At 33.8% G+C, this 26,746-nt stretch overlaps 1 protein-coding gene and 1 long non-coding RNA gene across 3 annotated transcripts in view; both read right to left on the reverse strand.

Annotated features, from left to right (window-relative positions):
• The window catches only part of LOC146944735 (F-box protein CPR1-like), a 42,685-nt gene extending 16,141 nt beyond the window's left edge, over positions 1 to 26,544 (reverse strand). Inside the window, exons 1-2 of one of the 2 annotated variants that reach the window (XM_085743090.1) lie at positions 25,274 to 26,544; positions 24,306 to 24,782 (exon numbers count right to left, since the gene is read on the reverse strand). In XM_085743090.1, coding sequence (XP_085599216.1) covers positions 24,743 to 24,782; positions 25,274 to 26,469 — 1,236 coding nt within the window. In that variant the 5' untranslated portion in view covers positions 26,470 to 26,544 and the 3' untranslated portion in view covers positions 24,306 to 24,742. Of the gene's footprint in view, positions 1 to 24,305; positions 24,783 to 25,273 lie in introns of those variants that run through there. The other variant, XM_085743091.1, reaches the window with a different exon arrangement.
• LOC146944737 (uncharacterized) lies at positions 774 to 1,255 on the reverse strand. The gene is made up of 2 exons (XR_015028147.1): positions 1,162 to 1,255; positions 774 to 1,046 (listed from the first exon to the last, which is right to left on the reverse strand). It is a non-coding gene; the product is annotated as an uncharacterized LOC146944737 (long non-coding RNA).
• Positions 26,545 to 26,746: the final 202 nt, after the last annotated feature.

Genomic DNA, 26,746 nt, shown 5'->3' on the forward strand with positions numbered 1-26,746 from the left:
TTTTCGTTTTTTTATTAAAAAAATTGATAAAATTTGTCATTTATTATTCTTAATGATTATCGAAAAATAATAATTATTCTTTCTTTTTTTTTAGGCATTTTATACTTACTTGTATAAAACTTATAAATATTACCATGTATTGGACCATGTGAGATTGAATCCGTAATCCTTATTTGTAAATGATAAAAAGCGAATTACTCCTTTGATATTATACCAAAAATATAATATTTATTGAGTATATGTGTCTGCAATTAAATGTTCAAAAGATCTGCTCATAGCAATTATGTTTTGTCTTAAGTCAATAGCTTCTTTTGTTTAATGAGTCAATTGATTTTTGAAATTATTGTGAGACCATTATTGGTTAAATTTTACTTAGACTCAGGTCAAACTCCATACTATCATAGACCTTCCATAGAAACTGAAGGGTCAGCACAAAAAATCATTATCATTCAAAATTATTATTTGAGAGTTTAGATTATCGGAAATTAAGAAAGTAACTTTTTTTTACATATATTACTTCAAAAAACCTTTTTTACATATATATAATTTGTTTTTTTTTTATCATGATGGCCTACTATATTTATCTCTTTTTTTAGGGATATTATATTCATCTTTTTAGGTGTTAATATTTATTTGTATATTTAATTTTAGCAACATTGTTGTGGTAAAGGGATGAAGATAATAGGAAAAAAAAAAGTCATTGCTATTTCAAAGAAATTAAATCAATAAAAAAGGATAGTGTCCACTCTAATTTCCTAATTACACAAAGCAAGTTAACAACAACTATCTATAATATTCAATATGATTTTAATCAATATTAAAATCATAACATAGTCGGTGAGCAAAAGAAACATTGCTATTTGAAATGTAAAATATGATCAACAATACAAATCGTAGCTCTAAAATTAAGTGCATGAATAGTTTTAAAAAAAAAGTAGTCATCGTGTGCATCATATTTCATCAAATTCGTTCTTCGAGATCCACATTTTGAACACCTAAAGAGAAGGTGAAATAGGTTTCCATATGCTGAATTTCCATATGTTCAGCTGAAAGAAAGAAAATTAGAGTGAAATAAATTTAATTGTTGTACCCCTGGAAAATATAAAAAATAGAATCAATTTTTGGAGATAGATCTATGAAAATAAGAAAAAAAATCAATACATTGAAAGATGGATTTCGAAAACTATTTTAAAATTCTTGTATGAAATTAGAGATGATCTGAAAAATGGTGTGGAAAACATGAGCTTCAAAAGCAATATTTATAGCCAAAAAACACCAAATAACCACAAAAATTATTCCATTGATTAATGGATGCAATAATTGGGAATAAATTATACATTAATTTTTGAAACAAACTCATACACATACTCATGATATATTAGTCTTTTAATTTGAAATAATCAAAGTCACAATTTTTTTTATTATAACAATATATTGATTGCGAAAAACGAAAAACATATAATAAAGATTTTTTATTTACGTATCCTTTTTTTAACCCTGTGTCGATCTAGATTTAATCTTATAATTTAAATGTGTTAAAAAATCAAATGAATAATTATTTAATTAAATATGTACAATTTTTTTTTGAAGAATGCACAATTATTTTTTATAAAGCGCAAATTTTTTTTCCACATCAAGAGTACACAATAAAAACAAATTATTTTTTTATAAAAATATATAAATACTTGTATAAACAAAGTAGAGTCTTGGAATAACGTATGTTCCATGATTTATGTTTTTTTTTTTTTTTGAGAGAGTGATTTATGCTTTTTTGTTAAGACTTTTTTTACTATAGCCATATTTACGGTTGTTTTTTTAACTAAAATTGAAATCAATCTTTATGCAATTAATTATCATCAAAGTCTTAATCAATTATTATTAACGCCCAGAAAATGTCATTTTTTTTAAAATTTAAATGTGTATAAAAAATAAATTTCTAATATCAAAATAAAAACATTATTTTTTCATACTGAACACTTTTTTTTAAAAAAATTCTTGGAAAATATAATAGAGTGGGGATATTTTTTTTTTTAAGAATAAAAATAGAAGTTTAAATACTCCTCCAAAATTTTCGGTTCATTAGAGTAGTTTCATATGTAAATTTTCGGCTGTCATTCTGGTACATTAAATACTCCTCCAAATTTTAGCAAATAACATTTTGATGTGTATATGAAATAAAATATTAAATGCACCTTTCAATATAAGGTTGTCACGTGTCCTATCAAAGTGAAACGTGTGAATTGAAATTCTTATGAATGAAAATAAAAACTAATACAAAATGATAAAAAATAATGATTTGAAAAATCAAATTATATTTGAACCGTGTTAATAACAAAATGTAGAGATACACATATGTAATATTTTTTTGCATTATTCCTGCGATATTTTTTTAATAGAAGAGATACACATTGATTGAATGATGTTGGAAACTTTTTTAATAACATTGCCAATTTATTGATATAATCTCGTTTGGCCATTGTGATTTTAGAGGAAAGGTGTTGAAATATTTTTTTTTTATCTATTAAGCAATTCCGATTTTTTTTTTTTTTGGTTTAAGGCTTATTTTTTTTAGAGCAGGTCCACTAAATAGAATCAACTGAAATCATATTTTTGATATTCTCTAATGATACGTTTTCAATTCAAATTAAATACCTCCAATTCCAATCTTTTTCTGTCCTAAAATAAAGTATCCGATTTTCTTTTTCTTTCATAAAACAAACATTGAACAATTGAACGAAATTCATTAAAAAAAATTTGGTGAAATCTGTTCATCGGTTTTTGCAATTTTAGAGGAAAGGTCTTGAAATATTATTTTTTTTAGCTATTAAGCAATTCCTAATTTTTTTTTTGGTTTAAGGCTTACTTTATTTTTTTAGGGAAGGTTCAACGTTTATTTTAGCAAGACCATTAAATAGAATCAATTTATATTATTGCCAAAAAAAAGAGGAATCAATTTACGTTAAAAAAAAAAAGAGGAACCAATTTAATAGCATTTAATATTTTTCTTTTTGTATTTCAACCAAAATTAAATTACATGATTCTACCAAAAATAGAAATATCTAATAAGAAAAACATGGGGTTTACGTCCTCTTTTTTTTTTTTGCGGTAATCGGCGTTTTATTAAAAAAATTAATTGTGGTGGAATTTATCCTTTGACAAAAATAACGTATACTTTTTAGTCTAGTAAATATTTGTATCATACATGACCTTAACAAAATAACCAAATATTATTTTTTTGGGTACCAAGTAAAATGTATCTAGTTAAATTATATAACAAATTAATGGTTACTACCAAATCTAATTAAATTATTTTAAAAAGTTACACTTTTATCAAATCATTTTTTTTTTGACAAATCAAATCATATTTTTATTATTTGACATATATCAATTATTTCATCTCTTTGATATTTAAATAATTATTTCATTAATCGTATTTTAATTAGATATTACTTGTTTTATTTTAATATCTGAATTCAAATATATTAATTTAAATTATTTGATTATTGAAAAAAAGCATATTAGAATTTGAAATTGTAAAACTTCCTTTTGTATTTGTATTTCTAAAATACGAAACGTTTAGCAGAAAGAAAAAACATTTAATTATTTTTACAAATATAAAGCATACGTTTTCACAAAATAAATCAACAATAATTTGGAATTCGTATTTTTTTTTTTTTTTTTTTACAGTAATCTCTTCCTGCTGGGAACGCGCAGCCGTGTTGATGCCCTAGGGTGTTGCAAAGGTTGGTTCACGTGATTCCCATGATTAGAGATATCTCTGATTTCGCCCTCTGTATCGTTTCCTTCTTCTGTCTTGGCTGGAACCGTGGTTGTGTTCAGTAACTCCATTGCCGTTTTCAAATTCCGTATCACCAAATTACGTTTTCAAATAGCTTTCAGCACACAGTTTCAAATTCCGTATCTGTTAGAGCTTGATTTTGCAAATTGACGTCGCGCAACCGCGCTAATGCACTTGTGCATTACAAAGGTTGATTTACGCGTGCTTCTTTATTAAAATCGCTCTGGTTTTCTGTTAAGGGATAACGGATGGCATACACGTGCCAATGGCCGTGTGTGTCTGATGCTGCGCCATATTTATCAAAAACGGTGCAAACTGCAGCACCTGTGAACTCGAATTCAGCTGCACATAAGTCTTTTGCAGCAGCACTTACGGGTGCCTCAGCAACTGATGACAGTCCCTACCCCTCACCATGCATTAAAGGCGACACTTTGAGCATAAAAATCACTCAAGAGGAGTACCATAAGGGTGTGGAAGATTGCAAGTATGTGTTAAGGGCTCGCCTGACCCTTAACAAAGGAGAGAAGCCGTATTCAGCCCGTGATCTCAGTAGCAAGATTAGTAAATTGTGGACAACGACGGCTAGTTGGAAGATGGTGCCTCTTGGTAAGGGGTATTATGATTTTCTCTTTAATTCGGCGGAGGATTATAGGAAGATATGGGCAGTAGGCACTATTAATCTTAAGCCGGGTTTGCTAAGGTTATCTCAGTGGACTAAAGATTTCAAGTATCAGACACAAAAGCAAACACATGTATCGCTTTGGATCCGGTTAGTGGAGCTGCCACAGGAATATTGGCGGGAGCGAACATTGAAGGAAATTGCGAGTGCGGTTGGGACTCCAATCGATATTGATGGACCTACTAGAAACCGTACTTTTGGCCACTATGCTAGAATTCTTGTCGACATTGACCTTTCAAAGAAATTGTATGATGAAATCCTAGTCGAAAGAGAGGACTTCGCTTTCAAAGTGGAAGTGCAATATGAGAGAATGCCTTTATTTTGTCATCACTGTCACTCTATTGGACACAATATTTCGTCATGTCGTTGGTTGCATCCGCAACCGCCGAAGGACAAGAATGATCGTGGGAAACAGATTGTCGTTGCAGACTCGGATCCTAAGCATCCTATTCGGCAAAAAGGAAGCAAAAATGATGTGGGTACTTCTTCTGGGAACACTAGCACATGGGTTCCGGTTCCGGTTGGTTCGACTGTTACTACCACTATTAGAGTTCCGGACACCGCAACTACTGCCCCTATACCCACACCATCGGTTTCAGTTTCAATGGCATCACCGGCCCCATTGCCTTCTTCATTTTTGGGTCCGGTTAGCTCATCATTGGTGACCACATCTCAGGTTGATAGATCGAATAGCTTCAGCATCCCTTTACACAACGTGTTTGATTTAATAACTCCTCGGGAGGTGCCACATACTATGCCAGTGATTGAGCCTGTTTCCCTTGAAGTGCACGCTGACGTGCAATCTGTAGAAGCGAGGAGGTCTCATCAGATGCAGCGGGAGGAGTTGGAGAACCCCGTTGTAACTAATGTTACCAATTCGTTTCTGGATAGTGTGCAACACATTCATGAGAGACCTATGGAGCTGGGGGAGAGTCCTAAGGTTTCTAATGAACGCGGAGCACATTCATCCCCTCCTGGGCGTGAGGACGTACGACCTAACGGGGTGGATCAGACACATCAGACATCACGGGAGGTGTTGGAGAACCCTGTGATCGAAGATAAGTCTGAAACACTTCAGGATGGTGTGGAGCATGATCATGTGAGCCCACGGGAGCTGGAGGAGAGTCCCAAGGGTGCTCGTGATAATGTTCCAAGACCATTCACGGATGCGCATGATGACATGCATGAAGTGTTGGAGGATATACAGGAAGACCAAGAAAATTCAGCCCGTATTATTGATGTCACTGTTGAGAATTTTAATGGGTCTTTGGAAGGTACGGTTGAGGTTCCTATTTCTCACAATCCACCTTTGCCAACCGAAACAACTTCTAGTGTTTCAGTAGGGGGCAGCAGCGCAACACATGGCCAGCAGGTGGTAGTTTTACAAAGACAGGAAGTTCATCCCAGTAAAAATATCCAGCATGGGTTAGATTTGTGGGAGAAAGTTCGTGAGTATGATGCTCGTTCAGCAGCTGAAGCTTCGGAGGGTAGCATACAGATTCTCACTAGAAATCAGAAACAGAAGGTTAAGGTTAAGCAAGTTCTCAATCAGCAGTCAACCAAAACCCGTGCACGGGGAGATAGAAAACCGCCTTCCCAATGAATTTTCTCTATTGGAATGCTAGAGGTATCGGTAACAATGATACTCAGATTGCTTTAAAAAATTTATTTTTGTCTCATAAACCTGTGGTTATTTTTATTGCGGAGCCAATGGTCAATTTTGATCGCATTCCTTCTTGGTATTGGCCGTCTATAGGTGTTACAAAATATTGTATTAATAACAGGGGCCCCTTCTTGCCTAATCTCTGGGCTCTGTGGGGAAATGATTTTTTAGCAACAGTAATATTTGTGTCTGATCAGTGCATTGCTTTGGAGATATCTTGTTATCAGTCAACTGTTTTTATTGCTGCGGTTTATGCAAGTACCTTTTATTTGAAACGGAGACAACTTTGGGCCGACCTCACACATCTTCAAGGGTGTTTTCAAGGACCGTGGATTTTTGTTGGTGATTTCAATGCGGTTTTAGGAGCACATGAGAAAAGGGGCAGACGTCCTCCTCCTAATCTTTCATGTGAAGATTTTTTAAATTGGTCAAATGCTAATACTCTCCATCATCTTCCAACATTAGGTTCTTTTTTCACTTGGACAAATGGCAGATTTGGTGACGATAATGTGGCTCTTCGGCTCGATAGGGCTGTTTGTAATGATGATTGGTTAAATTTTTGGCGGAACTCTACTTGTACAGCTTTGGTTAGACATCAGTCTGACCACAATCCATTGTTGGTCTCGGTTGTGTTCTCAGTGGTTAAGCACGCAACTCCTTTCAAGTTCTTTAAAATGTGGGCTGCTCATGATGATTGTCGAAATTTAGTGATGGAGGCTTGGTCCAAAGGTGTGAGAGGGCAGGGCATGGCTCGTTTACAAGCTAAGCTTCGAAATGTTAAAAATGCTTTTAGAGTTTGGAACCGTACGGTTTTTGGTGATGTGGATAGACAGGTGAATCTTGCTGTGGATGAAGTGAATAGAATTCAGCACTTAATTGATTCCGAAGGGTTTTCTGATCAGCTGTATATGCAAGACTTGGAGGCGCAACTTATTCTGACGAAGGCTTTAAATTTACAGGAGCAATTATGGAAAGAAAAGGCCCGTGATCAAAACTTTGTTAATGGTGACCGCAATACGGCTTATTTTCATAGAGTCGCTAAAATTCGCGAAGCTACGAAGACCATTTCTTTTTTGCAGGATGGTAACAATGTTCTTACGGATTCCGCGGAGATAGAATTGCATGCTCTTTCTTATTTTCAGGCAATCTTCAGCATGGATAATAATTGTGTTCAAAATACTCTGGTGGATGAGGTGATTCCAACTTTGGTGACCGCGGATGAGAATGATATGTTGGTGCGGCTACCCTTGAGAAAAGAGATTAAAGATGCCGTATTTTCCCTAAATGGTGATGGAGCTCCGGGTCCAGATGGTTTTGGGGGGCATTTCTATCAAACATTTTGGGATGTGATAGGCGATGATGTGGTCAGCTCGGTTGAAGGTTTCTTCCGGAATGGATTGCTTCCAGTAAATATTAATTCTAATATGATTGTGCTGCTTCCGAAGTGTCCAGGGGCTAAGTCTATGGGAGATTATAGGCCTATAGCTCTCGCAAATTTTCAATTTAAAATTGTCACGAAGATTGTGGCGGATAGGTTATCTGTTATTACTTCGAGGATTATATCTGTTGAACAAAGGGGATTTGTGCGGGATAGAAATATTTCAGAGTGCATCATCCTGGCTTCAGAAGCGATAAATGCCCTTGATAGGAAACAATACGGTGGTAATATTGCTCTCAAGGTTGACATCTCCAAGGCATTTGATACGTTAGATTGGAATTTCCTGGTAATGGTGTTGCATAATTTCGGCTTCTCTTCTATTTTTGTGAATTGGATACTTGCAATTTTGCAATCAGCCCGTCTGTCCATTTTGATCAATGGGAAAGCAGTTGGTTTCTTCAGTTGTTCTCGTGGAGTTCGTCAAGGAGATCCCCTATCACCTCTTCTTTTTTGCTTAGCCGAGGAGGTGCTAAGTAGAGCTATTTCGGCTTCGACAGCAAGTGGTCGCCTCATTCCTATGTCATACTGCCGGGGTACTAATCTTCCAACTCATGTTCTTTATGCTGACGACATTATGATTTTTTGCACAGGGTTAAAGAGTAATATCCGTGAACTTCTTCATATTTTTCGCAAATATTCCGAGGTGTCGGGTCAGATTGTGAACAATGCTAAAAGCCGTTTCTTTACGGGTAACATGTCTGTAGCTCGTAAAAATATGATTGCTGGTCTATTGGGTTTCAATGCAGGGGCTGTTCCTTTTCTTTATCTAGGGTGTCCTATTTTTCAAGGAAAACCAAAGGTGGCTCATTTCCGAATGATTACTGACAAAATTAAGAACAAATTAGCTACTTGGAAAGGAAATATTCTCTCAATTATGGGCAGGGTGCAGCTTGTTAAATCAATAATACATGGGATGCTGGTTTACTCCTTCCATGTCTATCTTTGGCCTAGACGTTTGCTGCGTTTGCTGGACACTTGGTTAAAGAATTTTATCTGGAGCGGTGATGTGCTTACTAAAAAAATCTGCACTGTTTCGTGGAGTGTGATGTGTCGTTCTTGGGAGAAAGGTGGGCTGAATCTCAAGCCTACGAGATTGATTAATGAAGCGTTAATTTTTAAGTTGTCGTGGGACTTATTGGACGGCAATTCTCAATGGTCCATGCTTTTCAAACGGCGTTACTTCTCTAATGGTAAGCCTATTTTACGTTATTTTAAATCGTCGGTTTGGTCGGGCATCAAGGTACAAGTTGGCACAGTCTTGGCAAATTCTTTATGGATTATAGGAACGGGGGAGAATATTAATTTTTGGATGGACAATTGGCTAGGGGAGCCGCTTGCAGATTTGCTAAACATTGATAATAATCTTCACAGACATCTTAAGGGGACTGTTGCGGAAGCAATTGTAGATGGTAAGTTGGTGATGCCTCAATCGGTTTTTGATCTTGGGGATGTGCAGGAGCGAGTGCATGGTTTAGTGCTGCCTAGAGGGCAGCTGCAAGATGTTTTGATTTGGCCAACAGCTGCTGATGGCAAACTGAGTTCGAAACAAGCTTTTTCTTTTCTTCGACCAAGGGCCCCTTTCCTACCTTGGGCGGATTCTATTTGGAGTTCAGCAATACCGCCTTCGCATTCTTGTATTTATTGGAGACTTCATCATGGTAAGATGCCTACGGATGAAAATCTTCGAAGCCGTGGCTGCTACATGGTATCCATTTGTAATCTTTGTTTGAATGCAGAAGAGTCATCCGAACACCTTTTTCTCCGTTGCTCCTTTTCAATGCAGCTTTGGAACTGGATAGGCAACATGCTCCACCGAGTTATAGATCTTTCCTCGGTAGATTCTCTTCTTTCTTGCAGGCCGACCACATGCTCTTCTCAGGTTTCGGATATTTTTTTGGCGGCTATTTTACACACGCTTCAGGTTATTTGGTGGGTTAGAAACTCTTTGAGATTTTCTTACTCGACGCCATCGTTGCATTCCGCCAAAATTCGTATACACTCCTTTATTGCAATGTCTGGAAATTTATCCACAGGTAAGTGTATTCCTTCCGATATAACTTTTCTTGACTCTTTTGCGGTTTCTCCTAATTGTCGTCAAGTCAAAGACATTATTATGGTTTTGTGGAAAGCACCTACAGCACCATGGCTTAAAGTAAACACAGATGGCTCTGTAATTGGTGCGAATGCCGCATGTGGGGGGCTGTTTAGGGACACTCTAGGTACTTTCCGTGGTGCTTTCTCCTGCAACATTGGTTCTCACTCTGTGTTCTATGCGGAGGTCCTTGCCATTATTATAGCCATAGAATTTGCGGCCAGCAAGGGATGGAGGCATCTATGGGTTGAAAGTGACTCATCTAGTGCTATTTTGATTTTTTCAAATTATTCTTTGGTGCCGATTAAGTTACGTAACAGATGGTATAACGCTAGACAGTTGGGGATTCAGGTTATTTCATCTCACATATTCCGTGAAGGGAACTGTTGTGCTGATAAGCTAGCTAATATGGGACACTCAATGGTAGGAGAGATTTGGTTAAATGCACTTCTGGCTGATCTCAAATATGACTTCTTTCGCGATAGATGTGGGTTACCAAATTATAGATTCCCCTAGTTGGTTTTTGTAGTTTGGCGGTTTTTTTTATGTTGTTTGTAAATATGTTTATTTCCTTGGAGGGTTTTGGTTTGGTCCCCCCTCCTTTTGTATTTTTCCCCCTTTTTTTAATAAAATTTTGAGTTAGGCGGTATAGGATGGAGGTCTCTCGGGGTGCCAACCTAGTTGGGATGTCGACGAGGCCTCTTGATGCTTGTCCTTTCTCCCGGTTTATCAAAAAAAAAAAAAAATCGTATTTTTTGAATGAATAGGAAATGTTTGATTTGAAATTTGAAGCATATTAGAATTTGAAATTGTAAAACTTCCTTTTATACATAAACAATAAATACAAATTTGTGAGGATGAATGTGGTGAGAGTATTTTGTGAGGATGAATGTGGTGAGAGTATTTGAAAAAAGAATAGGATGAGAGTGCCACGTGTCATAAGAATAGGAGGAGAAAAAACATTTCCATAAAAGACTATGGAATCGGCCGTAAATTTATATTATATAGATTCCAATTTTATTCTCTTATGTCATTTAACTTCTTAAGTCTATATATTTAACTTTCAAAATTTCAGGTTTCAACATGAGTTCAAAATCAAACAAAAAATGTAACATATTTATTATGTATGAGAGAGATGCGAGGAAGTTGCAAACTATTTTTCGTATAGAGAAATTAAAGAATATTGTGTGATATAATTGTTATTAATGATTATTTCTTTTTTTGGTTACATGCTATTAATGATTTTTCAAAATCAAACAAAAAATTTATGGGCTGAAAATTTATTTCTATTAATTAAAAAAGTGATAAAAAAATTTGACAAAAAAATGCGATAATTTATTATTTTTAGATGATAACAAGCACATTGCATTATTTTTCCTTAAAAAAAAAAAAAGCACATTGCATTATTTAAAAAAAAAATAGGGAAGTGAAAACTATTTTTTTTTTTTTTGAAGGAGGGAAGTGAAAAATATTATTAATAGGGAAGACATTATATATTTTACAATGATCTCGGATGAAAATTAAACCATGTCAGTTGAGATGTGAAACACTTATCATCAAATTGTCCCCTCATGATGCACATTGCACTAGGTATGTGCACATAAGCGAAATTTTTATGTAATGTAAGAAAAACAAAGAAGAATTATAAATATATATATATATATATATATATATATATATATATATATATATATATATATAACAAGTTGTTTATTTGTGAGAAAAAAATAACAAATTGTTTTTATTTTAAATTATTATTTGTGTTTGGAAGAATCTGAGTTCGATATTTGACTACCTCTTGATGAAACTCCGGATTATTAAAACTCATTCCACTAGAAACTAAAAGGTTAACAACAAAAACATTTCTACGGTTTTACTTTATGATGAATATTTAATTATTAGGATCATATTCATTTGTAACTTTTTATTTTTAACTCTAAAAAAATTGATAATTTATAATTACTTTTTTTTCATTAAATTTTGGGTCTACACAAATTTATGAATTTGATTGTATTTTTGTTATGAATATTTCTTTGGCTTTCAATATTTCTCACACCATTTCGATATTCATTCGTTTAATTCAAAATTCTTCCTTAAATTTGTACTTTTTTGTATCCATCAATCTTCATTCCGGCAAGAAACTTATGTTAATTGATTCTTTGAATGGTTATTTGTGCAATAGCTTATATTTGCTATTTAACGCTTTTAGAACTCTCACATGATTTTTGTTGTTGTTATATTCAACTTTTTCTTCAGATTTATTAGTTGTTAGTAAAATGTTAGAGGAGAGGAGAAAATGTTAGTTTTCGGAGATCAAACAACGTCCAACTTAAATCTCCTTAAACGTCAAAATAGCAAATGAGACAATTATGTATTGACAATGATTAAAAATTAAATTATTGAAAATAATAAGTAAAAAAGGAGACAATTATATCTCTAACAATAAATTAAAAAGAAATAATTTGATGCCTCGACAAAATAGTTTTAAGCATGGTGAGATAAATAAAAGACTAAATTTCTGGTTTATTTATTTTTTTGAACTAAGATGTACTTTTATTTTATACAACATTAAATTTTGTCTTCACTCAAAATTCAGTTGTTCCCTCCTTCACTATGTTAATCTATAAATGTAAATTTACAATATCATATTTCTAATCAATTATAATTATTAATTATTTTCTAAAAATGTATCATGCCAATTAACCATCCATTATTATATTTATAGCAATAGCAATGACAATCATATGGTTTCAATGCACAGATATAGATATGAAAACGTATATTGCAAAATAAACGAGGATAGAACATTCTTACCTTTCAAATTTAAAACCTTTTTTTTTTTTTTTGAAAGAAAGTAAATTATATCATTTCATTAAAAATCAGATCAGAAATACATGTTGGAATATCATCAAAGATTTGGAAGCTAGTACTAGATGTGGCTGCCTTAGCTAAAGTATGAGCAACCTCATTTGCTTGCCTCCTAATAAACTCGACATGAGAGTTTGTTAAAAAGTTGTTAAGGAAGTAGATACTACTTTCCATGATGGACCCAAACTCGGTGATATCTCCTCGGCCATTGTTGAAGTAATCAGCGACTTTTTTAGAGTCAACTTCGAAGTCAACATTTGTGAGTTGAAGTTCATGTATCCACCGAATTGCATGAAATAATCCCAGGGCCTCCCCAACATCAGTAGAACAAGCTGGACTGAACCACATGGTTTTAGAACGAATATGATTCCCATCTGAATCTCGGATGCACATTCCAATTCCAACTTTGTTTGTGGCGTTTGGAAAGGAGGCATCTACATTACACTTGAATCTTCCGCTTGTTGGTTTCGTCCAACGAAGAGTTGCGTCCATATTGTTGGAAGAGCTCGGAATGGAAGTGGAATTGTCATGCCTTTTAGGTACCTGCTTACGATTGGCAGTTCGCCAGCCTTCTAATAAGTGTCTTGCTCTTTCCAGAATTGTTACAGTCGAATCTGACACCTGTTGCCATAACTTGAGATTCCTAGCCTTCCAAATACTCCACATAATAGTAGCAATATACTCCATTTGAGCTGCAGGCAGTTTTTGCAATAAGTTGAATATAATATCAGGTGCATTATCAAACTGATACAAGCATGGAGAAATTAAATGCCACATATTCGATGTCTGCCAAATTTCAATTGCTATTGGGCAGTGAAAAAGAATGTGGTAACTATCTTCATGGGGATCTTCACATCTAACACACTCTGAAGGACAGTTAACACCTCTGCTTCGCAGTTTCACTCGAGTTGGAAAACAATCTCTACAAATTCTCCAAACCAAATTCTTGACTTTGGGGGGAACTTTCAGTCTCCAGATACCACTCCAATACCCAGGTTTGCGCAAGTAATCATTATTTATAACCTCTTCAATACATAAACGATATGCACTTCTTACTGAGTAGTGTCCATTCTTCTCTGCCTTCCATATCAATTTATCCATCTGGACCTGAGGATGGAGGGAGGTGTTTAAGATGTTTAAGGCCGTCTCTACTGGAAATAACTGACGGACCAACGGCTCATTCCAAGCTTTCACCTCTTGATCAATTAGATGTCCCACGGAGTAAGGTTGAAGAGCCAACATATCATCACCAATGGGGGGGATACTGGATCCTGACCCAATCCATGGTTCGCTGATGATAGGAATATTAAAACCAGTGCCTATCTTCCACCTTGTTCCTTGTCGAACCACCACTTTGGCGCTATGTATGCTACGCCAAACAAAGCTAGGGTTATGACCTAATTTGGCATCTAGATAACTACTATTCGGGTAGTATCTAGCTTTAAAGATTTTTGAAACGAGACTTTCCGGATTAGTTTGTAGTTGCCACCCTTGCTTACCAAGCATTGCCACATTAAAAGCTGCCAAATCCTTGAAGCCCATACCACCATTAAACATTTTTTAAGAATCCTTAAACATTCTTTTGTTTATTTACATTCTCATGTATTTCATGTAATATAATCCGCAATTTATGCATGTTTATTTTCATACATGTAAAACTCATTTATCATCCCACTACCAAAAAAAAAAAAAAAACTCATTTATCATCCATTAAATTATCACCCTAATTTATTGATCATAAAAATTTATAATAAGCATGCATTTTGTCAACTTAACATAATACATTAGCATTGTTCCATGATATGACCCCACCGAGATCAAAAGTAAAAGAATTTGAAATAATATAAAAAATTGAAATAGTTTGTATATTGAATATAAAAAAAAATAAAAAATCAGCAAATGAGATCCAAAAACTAACAATGGGATGTATCATTACATTTGGCTACGACAAACCCCGCAAGTGAGAGAGCCTACAATGGGATGTATCATTACATTTGGCTACGACAAACCCCGTAAGTGATATTGACAACAAATCTTCATCAAAAGCCTTAAGACATTAGGTGAGATTTGTAATCTCACTTATATGTTGCTCAAAATCTAATCTTGCATCCAACGTTGAAGTTTAACTCGCACATGACACTTTAACATCTCTCCCTTAAGTGTGAGACTCTCTATGTTTATGATATTGTGAAATAGCCATATAAGGCCATATGCTCAAAGTACTAAAAAATGTGGGTTGATGACAGTTTAATAGAAGGATGCTTTTTTTTTCTTCTACTTTCTTTCATGAAAAGAGAGATGGTAAATTAGAAAAAGAAATAAGATGAAAAGGAATTTGAACATGAGAGAAATGATAAGGAAAAAGAGCGATTTTCTAATGATTTTATGAGTTTGTTCAAAGAGTTGGAGATTAACCGGTAATTATGCTTCCAAGATATTAGACTCATTAACAAAAATTTCACATCAATATAAAATGTCTAATTAGCATGTATTTTGTTAACTCAATATAACACATTTTATAACACATTTCAAATTTATTTGTCAGATCCCACCAAAGACCAAAAGCGAAGAACGAATATGAAATAATAGATGTTAAAAAAAAGTATTGCGTTGACCAAAATAAAATTGCGTGAATGTGAATGACATCCAAAATAAAAAATTTAAGATAAAAAAAAATTAAACATGTGAAACCCAAAAACTAACAAAACAAATACCATCGTAATGTTGGAATTTCAAATGGAGCCTTTATGGTTTGTATCATTGTATTAGGTTAAGAGACCAAAGAAATAAGATTGACACCACATTTTTATCCAAAAAATTTAGGCACATGTATATGAGTCATCTCACATATTTGTTATTCAATATCTACTCTTCCATTGCAGAAATTTAACTCATATTTGACACATTAATATCTCTCCCTCAAGTGTGCAACTTTTTGTATCCCTAATTATGTGAGAGAGCAAAATTAGGTCAAGTAGAGGCACAACATGATCAAAAAGTTAGATTGGTGGTAATTTAGTGGAAATAGGTTTTTGTTTCTTTATTTCATGAGAAAAGAGAGAAAGGAAAATAGAAAGAAAAAAAAAGTGTGAAAATAAATTTGAGATTGTGAGAAATGATATTGGTAAAAAAATAAGAATTGTGTGTTTTATCCATGAAGTTATAAGGAACAGAGTGAGTTACTAATAATTTTAGGGGTTTGTTGAATGAGTTGGTGACTTTTGGGTGATTAATTTACCAAAAAATGATACTCAATTAAAAAAACCACAACATTTAAAAATGTATAATAAGTACTTATTTTGTCAACTCAGCATAGAACATCAACGTTTTTCTATAATTAAATCGCACCAAAGACTAAAATTGAAAGAATTTGAAATAATAGAGATTAATTGAAAAATGTTGCATGAAAGCGAATGATATCCAAGAACTTCAATTTAATATAAAAATCAAATAAATGACATCAAAAAACCAACAAAAATAGTTCATCATATGATCATAGTTCTAAGGGAGCCTACAATTGGTTGGACCATCTCATTAGGCTAAGAGCAACCACACAAGTGAGATTAAAATCGCATCATCGTCCAAAATATTAAAACATTAGGTATATTGATCACCTCACTTATATATTTTTAACATCTACGATTGCATCCAATGTAGAACTTTAAGTAACGATATCTCTTTTAAGTATGAGACTCTTTGTGTATTTGATCAGGTCACATAGCGAAATAAGTTTAGCGAAGACACAACATGGTAAAAAGGTAGATTGATGGCGGTTTCATGGAGGAAGGTTGATGCTTATATCTTTCACATAGAGATAAAGAAAAATAGAAAAAGAAAGAATATAAAAATGAAATTTGAACATGAGATAATTGATAAGGAAAAAAATAGTGTACGTTTTATCCGTGGAAGTATTGGAAAATGTAAATAGAGCAAGTTATTGGTAATTTAATGGATTAGTTGAAAGAGCATGAGATGTCTAATAAACTCAATTAATCATATGCTACATCATTTTAAAATGTCTAATAAACATGTACTTTACCCACTAAGCATAACACATTTGCATTTTTTCATTGTCAAATCTCACCAAAGACAAAAAAAATATGGTATTTGAAATAATAAAGGTTGGATAAATAAAATTGCATGAAAGTAAACAATATCCAAAAACTTATTTTTACATAAAAAAAATTAAACATATAACATCCAAAAACAAAAAAAAAAAAGTTCATCGTAATGTTCGGAGTTCTGGGGAGCGTACAATGAGTTGGATCATCATAATTGACTAAGAGAAACCTGGCAACTGAGATTGACACTACATTTGCATCAAAAACCTTAAGGTGGTATGTATATTGATTATCTAATTTATATGTTGTTCAATATATACTTTTGCATCCAATATAAAAGTTTAACTCACACATGACACATTATCTTTCCCATAAATGTGACACTTTTTGCCTCTATATTTGATGAGATAGGCAAATAAGGTCAAATACACAACATGCGAAAAAATATGCGTTGGTGGTGATTTCATATAGTGATACTTTTGTTTCTTTCTTTCACGAGAAGAGAGAAAGTAAAATATAGAAATAAAGAAGATGAAAAAGGAATTTTAACATGCGAAAAATGAAAATGGAAAAAAATTAGGCGTGCATGTTTTATCTGCGAGAGTAGGAGGAATAGAGTGTTGGTAATTCTATGGATTTAATTTGTTGAAGTTTGAGATTACATGGTAATTGTGCTACCAAAATACTAGACTCATTAAAAAAATGCCACATTGTTTAAAATGTCTAACAATCATGTATTTGTAGGACACATATACATTTCTCTATTGTCAGATCCCACGAAAAACTAAAAGTTAAGAAATTTAAAATAATTGAGGTTGAATAAAAAAATGCATGAAAGCGGATGACATCCAAAAACTAAAATTTAAGATATAAAATTAAACAAATGACACATAAAGATTAACAAACCAAATGATCATAATGTTAGGACTTCCATGGGAGCCTACATTGAGTTGTATCATAATATTGGTTTAAGAGCAACCACACAAGTGATATTGATAGCACATTGTGGAATTTTAACTCACACTTGACACATTAACATCTCTCCATTAAGCGTCAAACTCCCATTCCCACCAAGATCCACTCCCACTACCCCCACAATGTTTATCTGGGTTATGATACCATTGTTGGGTCTTTTGGGGGAGCCAATACCGATGTGGATCGACACCTTGGAGAAATAACGGTCATACAAGTAACAATGATATCACATCTTCATCCAACATCTTAAGGCTTAAGTATATAAGTTGTTTCCCTTATTTATTTTCCAGCCTACACTCATATATTCATGAGGGCTTTAACTCATACTTGATACATCACAATATTCTCTCCTTAAAATATGACGAAATTCTAGCCCGTGCTTGGCACGGGTGTCCATACTAGTAATACATATTTTATCATTAAAATTAACATTATTAATTATTTCTTTAATAACCTTGTAAAACTTTTGACTTAATTGAGAGAAACCTGACCGAATACCCCTGCCAAAGAATCCATCAAATAATGAAGTTCAATTGGACATATAAATTAGGTCCAACAATGAAATCTAAGTAGTTCTGTATACAAAGACGAAGAAAAAGGGGTTAGTACATGGACTTGGAAGATAAGGCATCTAAATATTGAAATTTGGAACATGTGTTGAAAGCTCTTGGATGCACTTTTGATCTTTTTATTTCAGAGAGAGAAAAAAATAAAGTTTTGATCTCTTTATTTTAAAAATTGGTTTTTTTTTATTCCCCGTTTTACTTTTTTCTAAAGGCTGGTTTGTATCTCATTTTTTACTATTTTTTTTATGATGCGGCATATTTATTTATGACGTGATAATGCTTATTAATTAGGCGTAACGTTGATGACGCTGATATTCAATATGACCTAATAAGTGTTGTCATGTCATAAATAAATAAATAAATAGGTCCACACCATAAAAATTGACCTAAAATTTTAACGAAGTATCGAAATTTAGAGGCAAAAATAGTAACATAGGGACCAAAAAACTTATTTTTAAAATATGAGGACCAAAAAATGCATTTAAACCAAAACTCTTTTTTGACCAACAAATCATTTGAAATATATAAATTTGTGAAGGAGTAAATGTTTATCAAATAAAATTAAAGCCAATTATTATATAATCTTTAAAAATATTTTGAAGTTGAACAATAAACTAAGACAATCAATCAACATAAGCAAAACCTGAATTTAACAAACTACAATTATTACTATTGTAACACCTGGAGCCAACCATAGCTTTCATAGTTTCTTTCAAAAAACCATAGCTTTCATAGTATTATTCCAGATGTAATCATTGGTAGCCCACAACTTCATGAAAATCACATGAGTTTTCTCAAGAATAGTGGCACAACATGATTCTAACAACTTTCAAGATGAGTTTGACAAAAACACAATAACACCATAATTTTGTTAAAACTTCAAGATGTAACTTTTGCTAAAAGCATAGTGGCACAACATGATTCTAACAAACTCACTTTCAAACCAAAGATGTACTTAATGTTCTCACAGCTGCAGCAAACAATTAAATGAACCAATAATAGAACTGCTAAACCATTCCTCTGCCAACTTGTACAACCTTTCATCTCTTGTACTTGCAAACAAATGATCATTTCATGACACATTACCATTTCAAGGCAATATTAAATTGTCATATTCAACCATGTGCTAGCCATGCATATGTGCTTTACACCAAGAAAAAATAGTTAATACAAACATGTTAAAAAATTTAACATGTTTATGGGATGGTACCAATGAGACATTGATTCCCATGGCGTGTCATGAGCCTCCAAACTATATTGATTCCCATGCATATAGTCTTGATTAACAAGTTATTTATGTTGAAGGAATTCCTAATTTGGATGAAGCTATGATTTGTGTTGAAAGTCTTGTGCCACCTTCCTTCCCTGTTGATAATTCTAGGAAGAAGGAGAATCGTTCAAGCAAGAGCAAGAGAAGGTAATACCTGGTACTTCTTTATTGATTATCTGAGTTTTTTGCTTTGTATAAGTTAATATTAGTTTAATGGACCCATCATATAATATATGTAGTTAAACTCTATATTAAAGGTCAAATTGAATTCTTATTATCGGACAAGGATTCTCGAATTACTTTCACGTCTCTACCTTTCTCTATGTATGTGTTTGGCAAAGTGTGCATGCTGGATTTCAAAAGAAAGGAAAAATACAATGCACGCTATGTTTTGGTTTAAGAGTTGACCTTGTGATTAGCTAAAGAATTCGCAGGATTCCTTTTCTTTTAAATTAGATTAAAGAAAGAATTTTGGTATGAATTGCTTTTTTTTTTTTTTCATTCAACTTCGTTTTTTTTCTAATGCCATTTGTACAAAAGTAGTAGTTTACAACTTATGCATTGTATACCAGATACTGTAATAAGGAACAGAATCCCACAACAAGCCATCTCCAAAAATAAACAAACTTAATTTAGAATTACTATACAATTACAAAATAAATGGAATTAGATAAAGAATGTTGATACAATACAAGTAATTCTTATAATATAAGTAGTCACAGAAAGTAATTGTATTGCATCAACATAGTTGCTTACCATATGTCTATCTAGTTGGCTTGTTCCGCCTCCTCCTTTTCTCTCCGAAACACTTCGCGAGCTTATTGAGCAAGCAAGTTGGCCATATTAGCTTTATAGCGAATGAAACAAGCATCTATGATCTATCTATATGTCAATCATCCCAACATTTGATTATCTACTTGATAATCTTTCACAACAACTGGATAATATGCTCACTTCTCGGCTGGAGCAGGCATCCCCATGATCACCCGAGATATAAGTTTGCAGAACAAATATCATCTTGCAAGTGGGATATAATGCAAGTGAGAAATTCAAATCCAAATCAAACACAACTATACTATAGAAGTAAAGTGAGGCGATGACTGGTGTAACAAGTAAAATACTGATGATTCAGTGCTAAAACTCAGTAACATAAATCAGATTACATAAACCAGTAAGCCATATATGAAAATCACAAAACTGAATAGTCAACTTCGGCAATCAAGTACAGCTAATAAATAGCTTCAATGCATAGAGCATATCCATATGATATATCTAACTTCTGACCTTTATACTCAGCCAATAACAGTGGCAAATCTTTCTCAACCCAGTTGAAGAACTATTCAGACTTCTAATTCATTATCTTCCTATATTACATTTGTTTGAAAACGAAAATTGAAATGTCTTTATATTTCATCAAGGGATGTCTTGTGTACCTGAGAACAACTTAAAAGAATTTTCAAACATACTGTTCAAGAAGAATTTTCAAACATACTGTTCAAGAAGCTTTCTTGTATATGAAAAGTTGAAGAATCTTGATTTAAATTGAGAAAAAGACAAGACATGATGCATACAGTATAGAAGAGGACCGACAACAACAATTTTCTTTAACAAAAGGAGGTCACTTGAGTATGAATTTGTTCTCTATGATCCATTCAAAGAGAAAAACTAATGCTAAAATTTCACTAGTATAACTTCTTTTTACAGCATAAGGGAGTGCATAAATGTGCAGAAACATAACTGTGAAACAGAATGCGAAAATGTGCAGAAATTGGAAACAACCAGAAACGCAGTGGCAAAATGAAATTATGCAGCAGCAAGAATGTACTATAGTAGAAAATAACTCAGGATAATGCAGTAAAGAGAAGAGTAACATAAGCTGCATAGGGAAAACCTATGCCAAAGTTACCAAAGGATTATGATAAGAATAACTTCAAATTTTACTGCGACTGCTGATAGAAATTGGTTTGGTGGGTTTTCTTTGTTCTTGGAGCTACTTTTACGAGAGAGGTTAAGGTGTACTTGAGAATGTTCAATATCTGTATTTTGAAAAGACGGGAATTACTTAACCAAGCTAACAAACCACACCAATATGACATTTTTAAAATCTTTCACTAACAAGTTTACATTACATGCCAGAAATACAAACAAGATATTAAAACAAAACAAGAATAATAGCGTGTGTCTTTGTCTAGGTGTTAACACCTGTTCAGTCTTTCCTACAAACCAAGGTGACTAACTCCGTCACAAGAAACAACTTGAGCATCCTGTTTCAGCTGCACATCACAGGTACTTCCATCCATCCCTTACAATCTCAATTTGAATCCTCAGGACAAGAAATCTTCCCTGTGCAAAAAAAATGAACCCCATCGAAGTAAGTTCATGGTAGGCCAATTTCTAAGCAACTACTTTCTTCTCTTTACATACGCAGACAGCCAGTTACCATACCACGGCAGGGTGAAATAGTCTCAATATTCAGAAATAAGCTGAATATTGTACGCTTTATATTACGGTAAGTTTGCTGAAATCATAGTGAATGTCATAATTTTACCAAACCTACAGAGTAGCATTGCTTGACTAGCGCATAAGGAAATCACTTCTTCTAAAGTAATCATTTTTTGCCAAATTTTAACTATAGCTTTGCATATAAAGAATCATAATTTCTGGGCTACCACTTGGTTATCATCAAAACGTTTTCAACCATATTTAACTTTAACATCTTAAAACCACAAGCTGCTTCCACCGCTGCTCAAAGGTTCTTGGGAACTGATTGTGTGGCTTCACTACATATCAAACATTGGACATATTTATTAAATTTCACTCCATCCTTCTGTAAACTGTAGTCAAATTTTCTTTACTTATAATATGGCAAAGCACAACGTTGCAGTGCAAGAAAGATTTGTTTTCTTCTCTTTGTTGCATCCATTCTTTAAACCAACAATGTATTGCATGAATCAATGTATATATGGTATCTTGAACTTTGTGTACTTTTCTATCTGTGAATCCTTATACCCATTCAAACACTAACCATTTTCTTCTTTCATCCTTTCATTTTCCGTATTCCACTTATGCAAAAGTTTTTCTAGCCAACTCGTGGAAACCAATATTCCTCTACATTTCAAAATCTTCTTTCTTTCAATTGATTATTGATCTAAGCTTATTCTTGTATGGTTTTGCAAATCAGGTGTGCATTCAATAATTTTGGAACTCAACCTTCGTTGTGTTTTTCATTACCTAGTCAATCTTTATAACCATCCTTTCAATAGGTTGTAGGACCATGAGCACAATCAAACTTGCCCTGTGATGTTAGTTCCATTGAATTTTATATGTTCAATTTTTGCCTTATTTTGCCGTAAGAGTGCTTGTAACTAAAAAAATATTGAAGTATTCATCTTGGCTATGTCTCAACAAGCTTTTTACACTTAGCATTTTTAAACTGACCAACACTAGAACCCCACCATGCCAAAATAAACTTCACCTAATAATTAAACTGACCAACACTAAACCGATTTACAAATCCCACCATGCCAAAATAAACTTCACCTAATAATTCTGGCTTGCTTCACAATTAAGGAACTACCAATTCTTTTTACTGTGATAGCATCAACACAAATACCATGAGTAATGCCTGCTTCATATACAACATGCCTATTCTTCCTTTGTATCACATATATGCAAAAACTATTGACGACTGCTTCATATACAAACTACAACATGCCTAGCATGGGACGACATAAAAAATTATAAGTTCTTCGCCACTGACTCACATCCTTCCAACTCCCCATTCAAACACTTTTTAATTTTTTTATCGCCCCAACCCACCTTTGGTAATAGCAATCTAAGAATCGGGACCCGATGCACTAGCCACCTAATACTATTATTATAGAGTGCAACACTAACTCCTTATCAAATTGTTGATAAGATTTTGTAAGGCCCTGGCACAAACATGAATTAAAGATACTGCAATCTAAGTAGCAGAAAAACCAGAAAATCAGCAGCATACACATAGCAGAAAATAAAAACCAAAAAATTAGTAGCAGACTTCCATTGTTGCTATCGATTCAACACACCATCAAAAATATTGTTTAACTACTTGATTTTGCCTATAGTAACTTCTGGAACTAAAAGCACAATATTTGGTGCTTAACCTCCGTTATATCTCTTCCCAAGTAGAATATATTGCAGCCTATCACCATCAATATAAAAAAGAAAAACATTGACAACCACCAGAGTCTATATCCAAGTACTAGTGCTTAACCTCCCTAATATCTCTTCCTAATTTGAATATGATGTAGGCTAACACCAGCAAAACATCATCAATTGGCAACACCATAGTCTATGATAAAGTAGAGTGACCAATCCTATCTTCAATTTTCAAATGGCAATTGACAATTTCATTCGATTATAACAACAATACACACTATCATATAATATCATATGCGTACCACCTAAATCATCATTTTACTGAATACTGCATCAGAACCTAACGAAGTGTTATACAGCAAAACATCCACCTAGCATGCCACAATCCAATTCTTACATAGAGCAGAAGAATTCAAATTCATACAGCAGCATCGCAGTAAACTCTAAAGATGGTATTTATATATAGCATACCGATTAAATTTGATACAGAAAAACCAGAAAATACTAAATACTTTTCATACAACAGCATCAAAGTACGCAACAGCAAAGTAGCCAACGACAACAAATCAATTTCAATTTGCATAGAAAATCATTTCAATTCGCACAAAAGGAACCCAATTTGCACAGGAAAACGATTAAGGAATGATTATACTTATTGATCCTTTAAGGACAAACAGAGACGGCAGGGACATGATGGCAAACACGCGCAGTAAGGAACAAAGACTTACACACACAGTGAAGAGGGGACAAAACGTCACACAAACAAACGTGCACGAAAGGAGCACTACTTTTCATACAATAACCAACCTCATTGTGATGTCATCAGCATGTTGTAAGAGTTTAGAATTTAGAGATAATGGAAATAAAAGATATTTTTCATACAATAACCAACCTCATTGTGCTTCCATATTTTCTCAACAGTACTAAAAGTAAAAGACAAAAGCAGAAGATCCTTTTAGAAAGGCCAGAGGGAGAGGGTTCCTCATCAAATTCTACATACCCTAATGTCAGATTTTTATACAGGAGGGATAACTGTTATCTCAGACATGCAATTCAAAAAAGAGAGAGAGAAAAATAGGTGCAGCTCCAATCAATATCAATTCAACTTTTCCTGCAAACCAAGGTGACGAATTCAATCACAAGAAACAACTTTAAGCATCCTATTTCAGCTGCACATCACATGTCTTTCCCTTACAATCTCAACTTAAATCCCCGGGACAAGAAGTCGTCCCTGTGGAAAAAAAATAATGAATCTCATTGAAGTTCAACAATATCACAGAAGAATAGTTGATAAAAAAAAACACCATGCTTTTGAATGGAAATGTGCATAAATTTGGAGTAATATATGGTAGGCCAATTTCTAAATAACAATTTTCACCATTTTACATACCACGGCAGGGTGGAATAGTCTCAACAATCAGAAATAACTTGGTCAAAATAATTATTTAGGAGTGAAGATCTCAAGGTCAACTTTTAAACTAACACATAGCAAGCATTGATGTCATTTTTTTGTTTCTTTTGAAATCTAGCATACACACAATGTCACATATACATAAACAAAGGTAGAGACTTCAAAGTAATTAGAGAATCCTTGTCCTATAATGAGAATACAATTTGAACTTTAGAATGTAGTTTAACTGCATATATCATATTATGGGTCCATTGAACTGACATTAACTTATACATAGCAGAAACTCAACTCAGATAATCAATATAAAGTACCTTCTCTTGCTCTTGCTTGTACGATTCTCCTTCCCAAAATTATCATCAGGAAAGGGTGGTGGTACAAGACTTTCAACACAAATCATAGCTTGATGCAAATTAGGAATTCCTTCAACATAACTAACTTGTCCACTCTTCAAATCAAACCAAAACAGCTCTTTATTTAATTCCAATAGAGCCTTACTTCCGTCACAAGAATAACCTAGAAGCCTTGAAGATTTTAAAGGTGAAGTGAAACACGATTCAACCGAAGTAAAAAGTTTACACCAACTATCTCTAGAACCATATTCTTTCATCACCCAAACATCAATTTTAGTAGTTTCATAATTCACAATCATAGAAAGACAACCTCCCAAAACAGCAACAGCAATTTTTAAACTCTCACTCCCATAGTTAACCTCTTCACCTTCTATTTCAGCAGGAAGAGGAACCATATTGAAAGTCTCAAGTGTTAGGTTAAAGGCGACAATTAAACAAGGGTGTGAATCATCCATTTTCCGAGTCATAATCCAGTGAAGAGAATTCTCAACAAAAACCCCCATGGTTGGAACAAAGCGAAGATCGTACGGCATACTACTAATTATTTTCCACGAATTTGTTTTAGAGCTGAAGAGTCTGACATGTGAATCATAAAAAAAGTTTTGTGCAGAGACTAACCAAGAGATTCGGAGGAGTTTATAATCGCCGGATAAAGGATCAAAACCGAAGCCGTGAACGCATAAGGAGAAGCGATTGATGTTTTCAGATTCGAGAATGTTAGGAATAGGAAGAGGTAGAAAAGGGATCATACGATGTTTACGGGTGTTAGGGTTCCAGATTGTGATTTCGTTGGGGCCGTAAGGATGCGTGAAACAAATTTCGCCATTGGAAATAGCAAGGAGGCCGTTGCATGAACCGATAAGAGCCATAGTGCGGTTAAGCGTGACAGGAGCAATGTTGGTGCTGAAAGGATGGTTGGGTGTAATCATCGATTTAGAGAAAGAATCACGATCGATTTGGAGTTGGTAGAGATCATATTTGTGTTGAATGATTAAGGATCGATTGAGGGAATTTTTGAGGTGAAGTTTGGTGAAGTTGTGAGAATCGATTAAAGATTTAAGTGATTTTGAAGTTGATCGGAATCGGAGAAGTGATTTTACCGGTAACCGGGAGAAGATTTCGGCGAGTATGTCCGGCGGAAGAACATCACCCGCCATTGAAAGGAAGGAAGGTTCCTTCTAGGGTTTAGGGTTTTAGTATTTGTTGATGTTGAAATGTGTTTGTTTTCCTTGTCTTTTCTGAATCTATTTTCTAGCGTCATGCTTCACTTTTAAGCTCGGATACTCCAATGACCCGTATCGGATACGTATTGGATACCAATACTTCACGGATACTCGCGGATAAGTAACGTATCACAATTAGTTATTTTAATTTTTAATAAATATTCTATCGGATATACTCCACAGATACAGAAAGATACTTCTAAGATACTTC

The sequence above is a fragment of the Medicago sativa genome, chromosome 2, assembly GCF_051527215.1.
Source record: "Medicago sativa cultivar Bolivia chromosome 2, Bolivia_mono, whole genome shotgun sequence".
Lineage (NCBI taxonomy): Eukaryota > Viridiplantae > Streptophyta > Magnoliopsida > Fabales > Fabaceae > Medicago > Medicago sativa.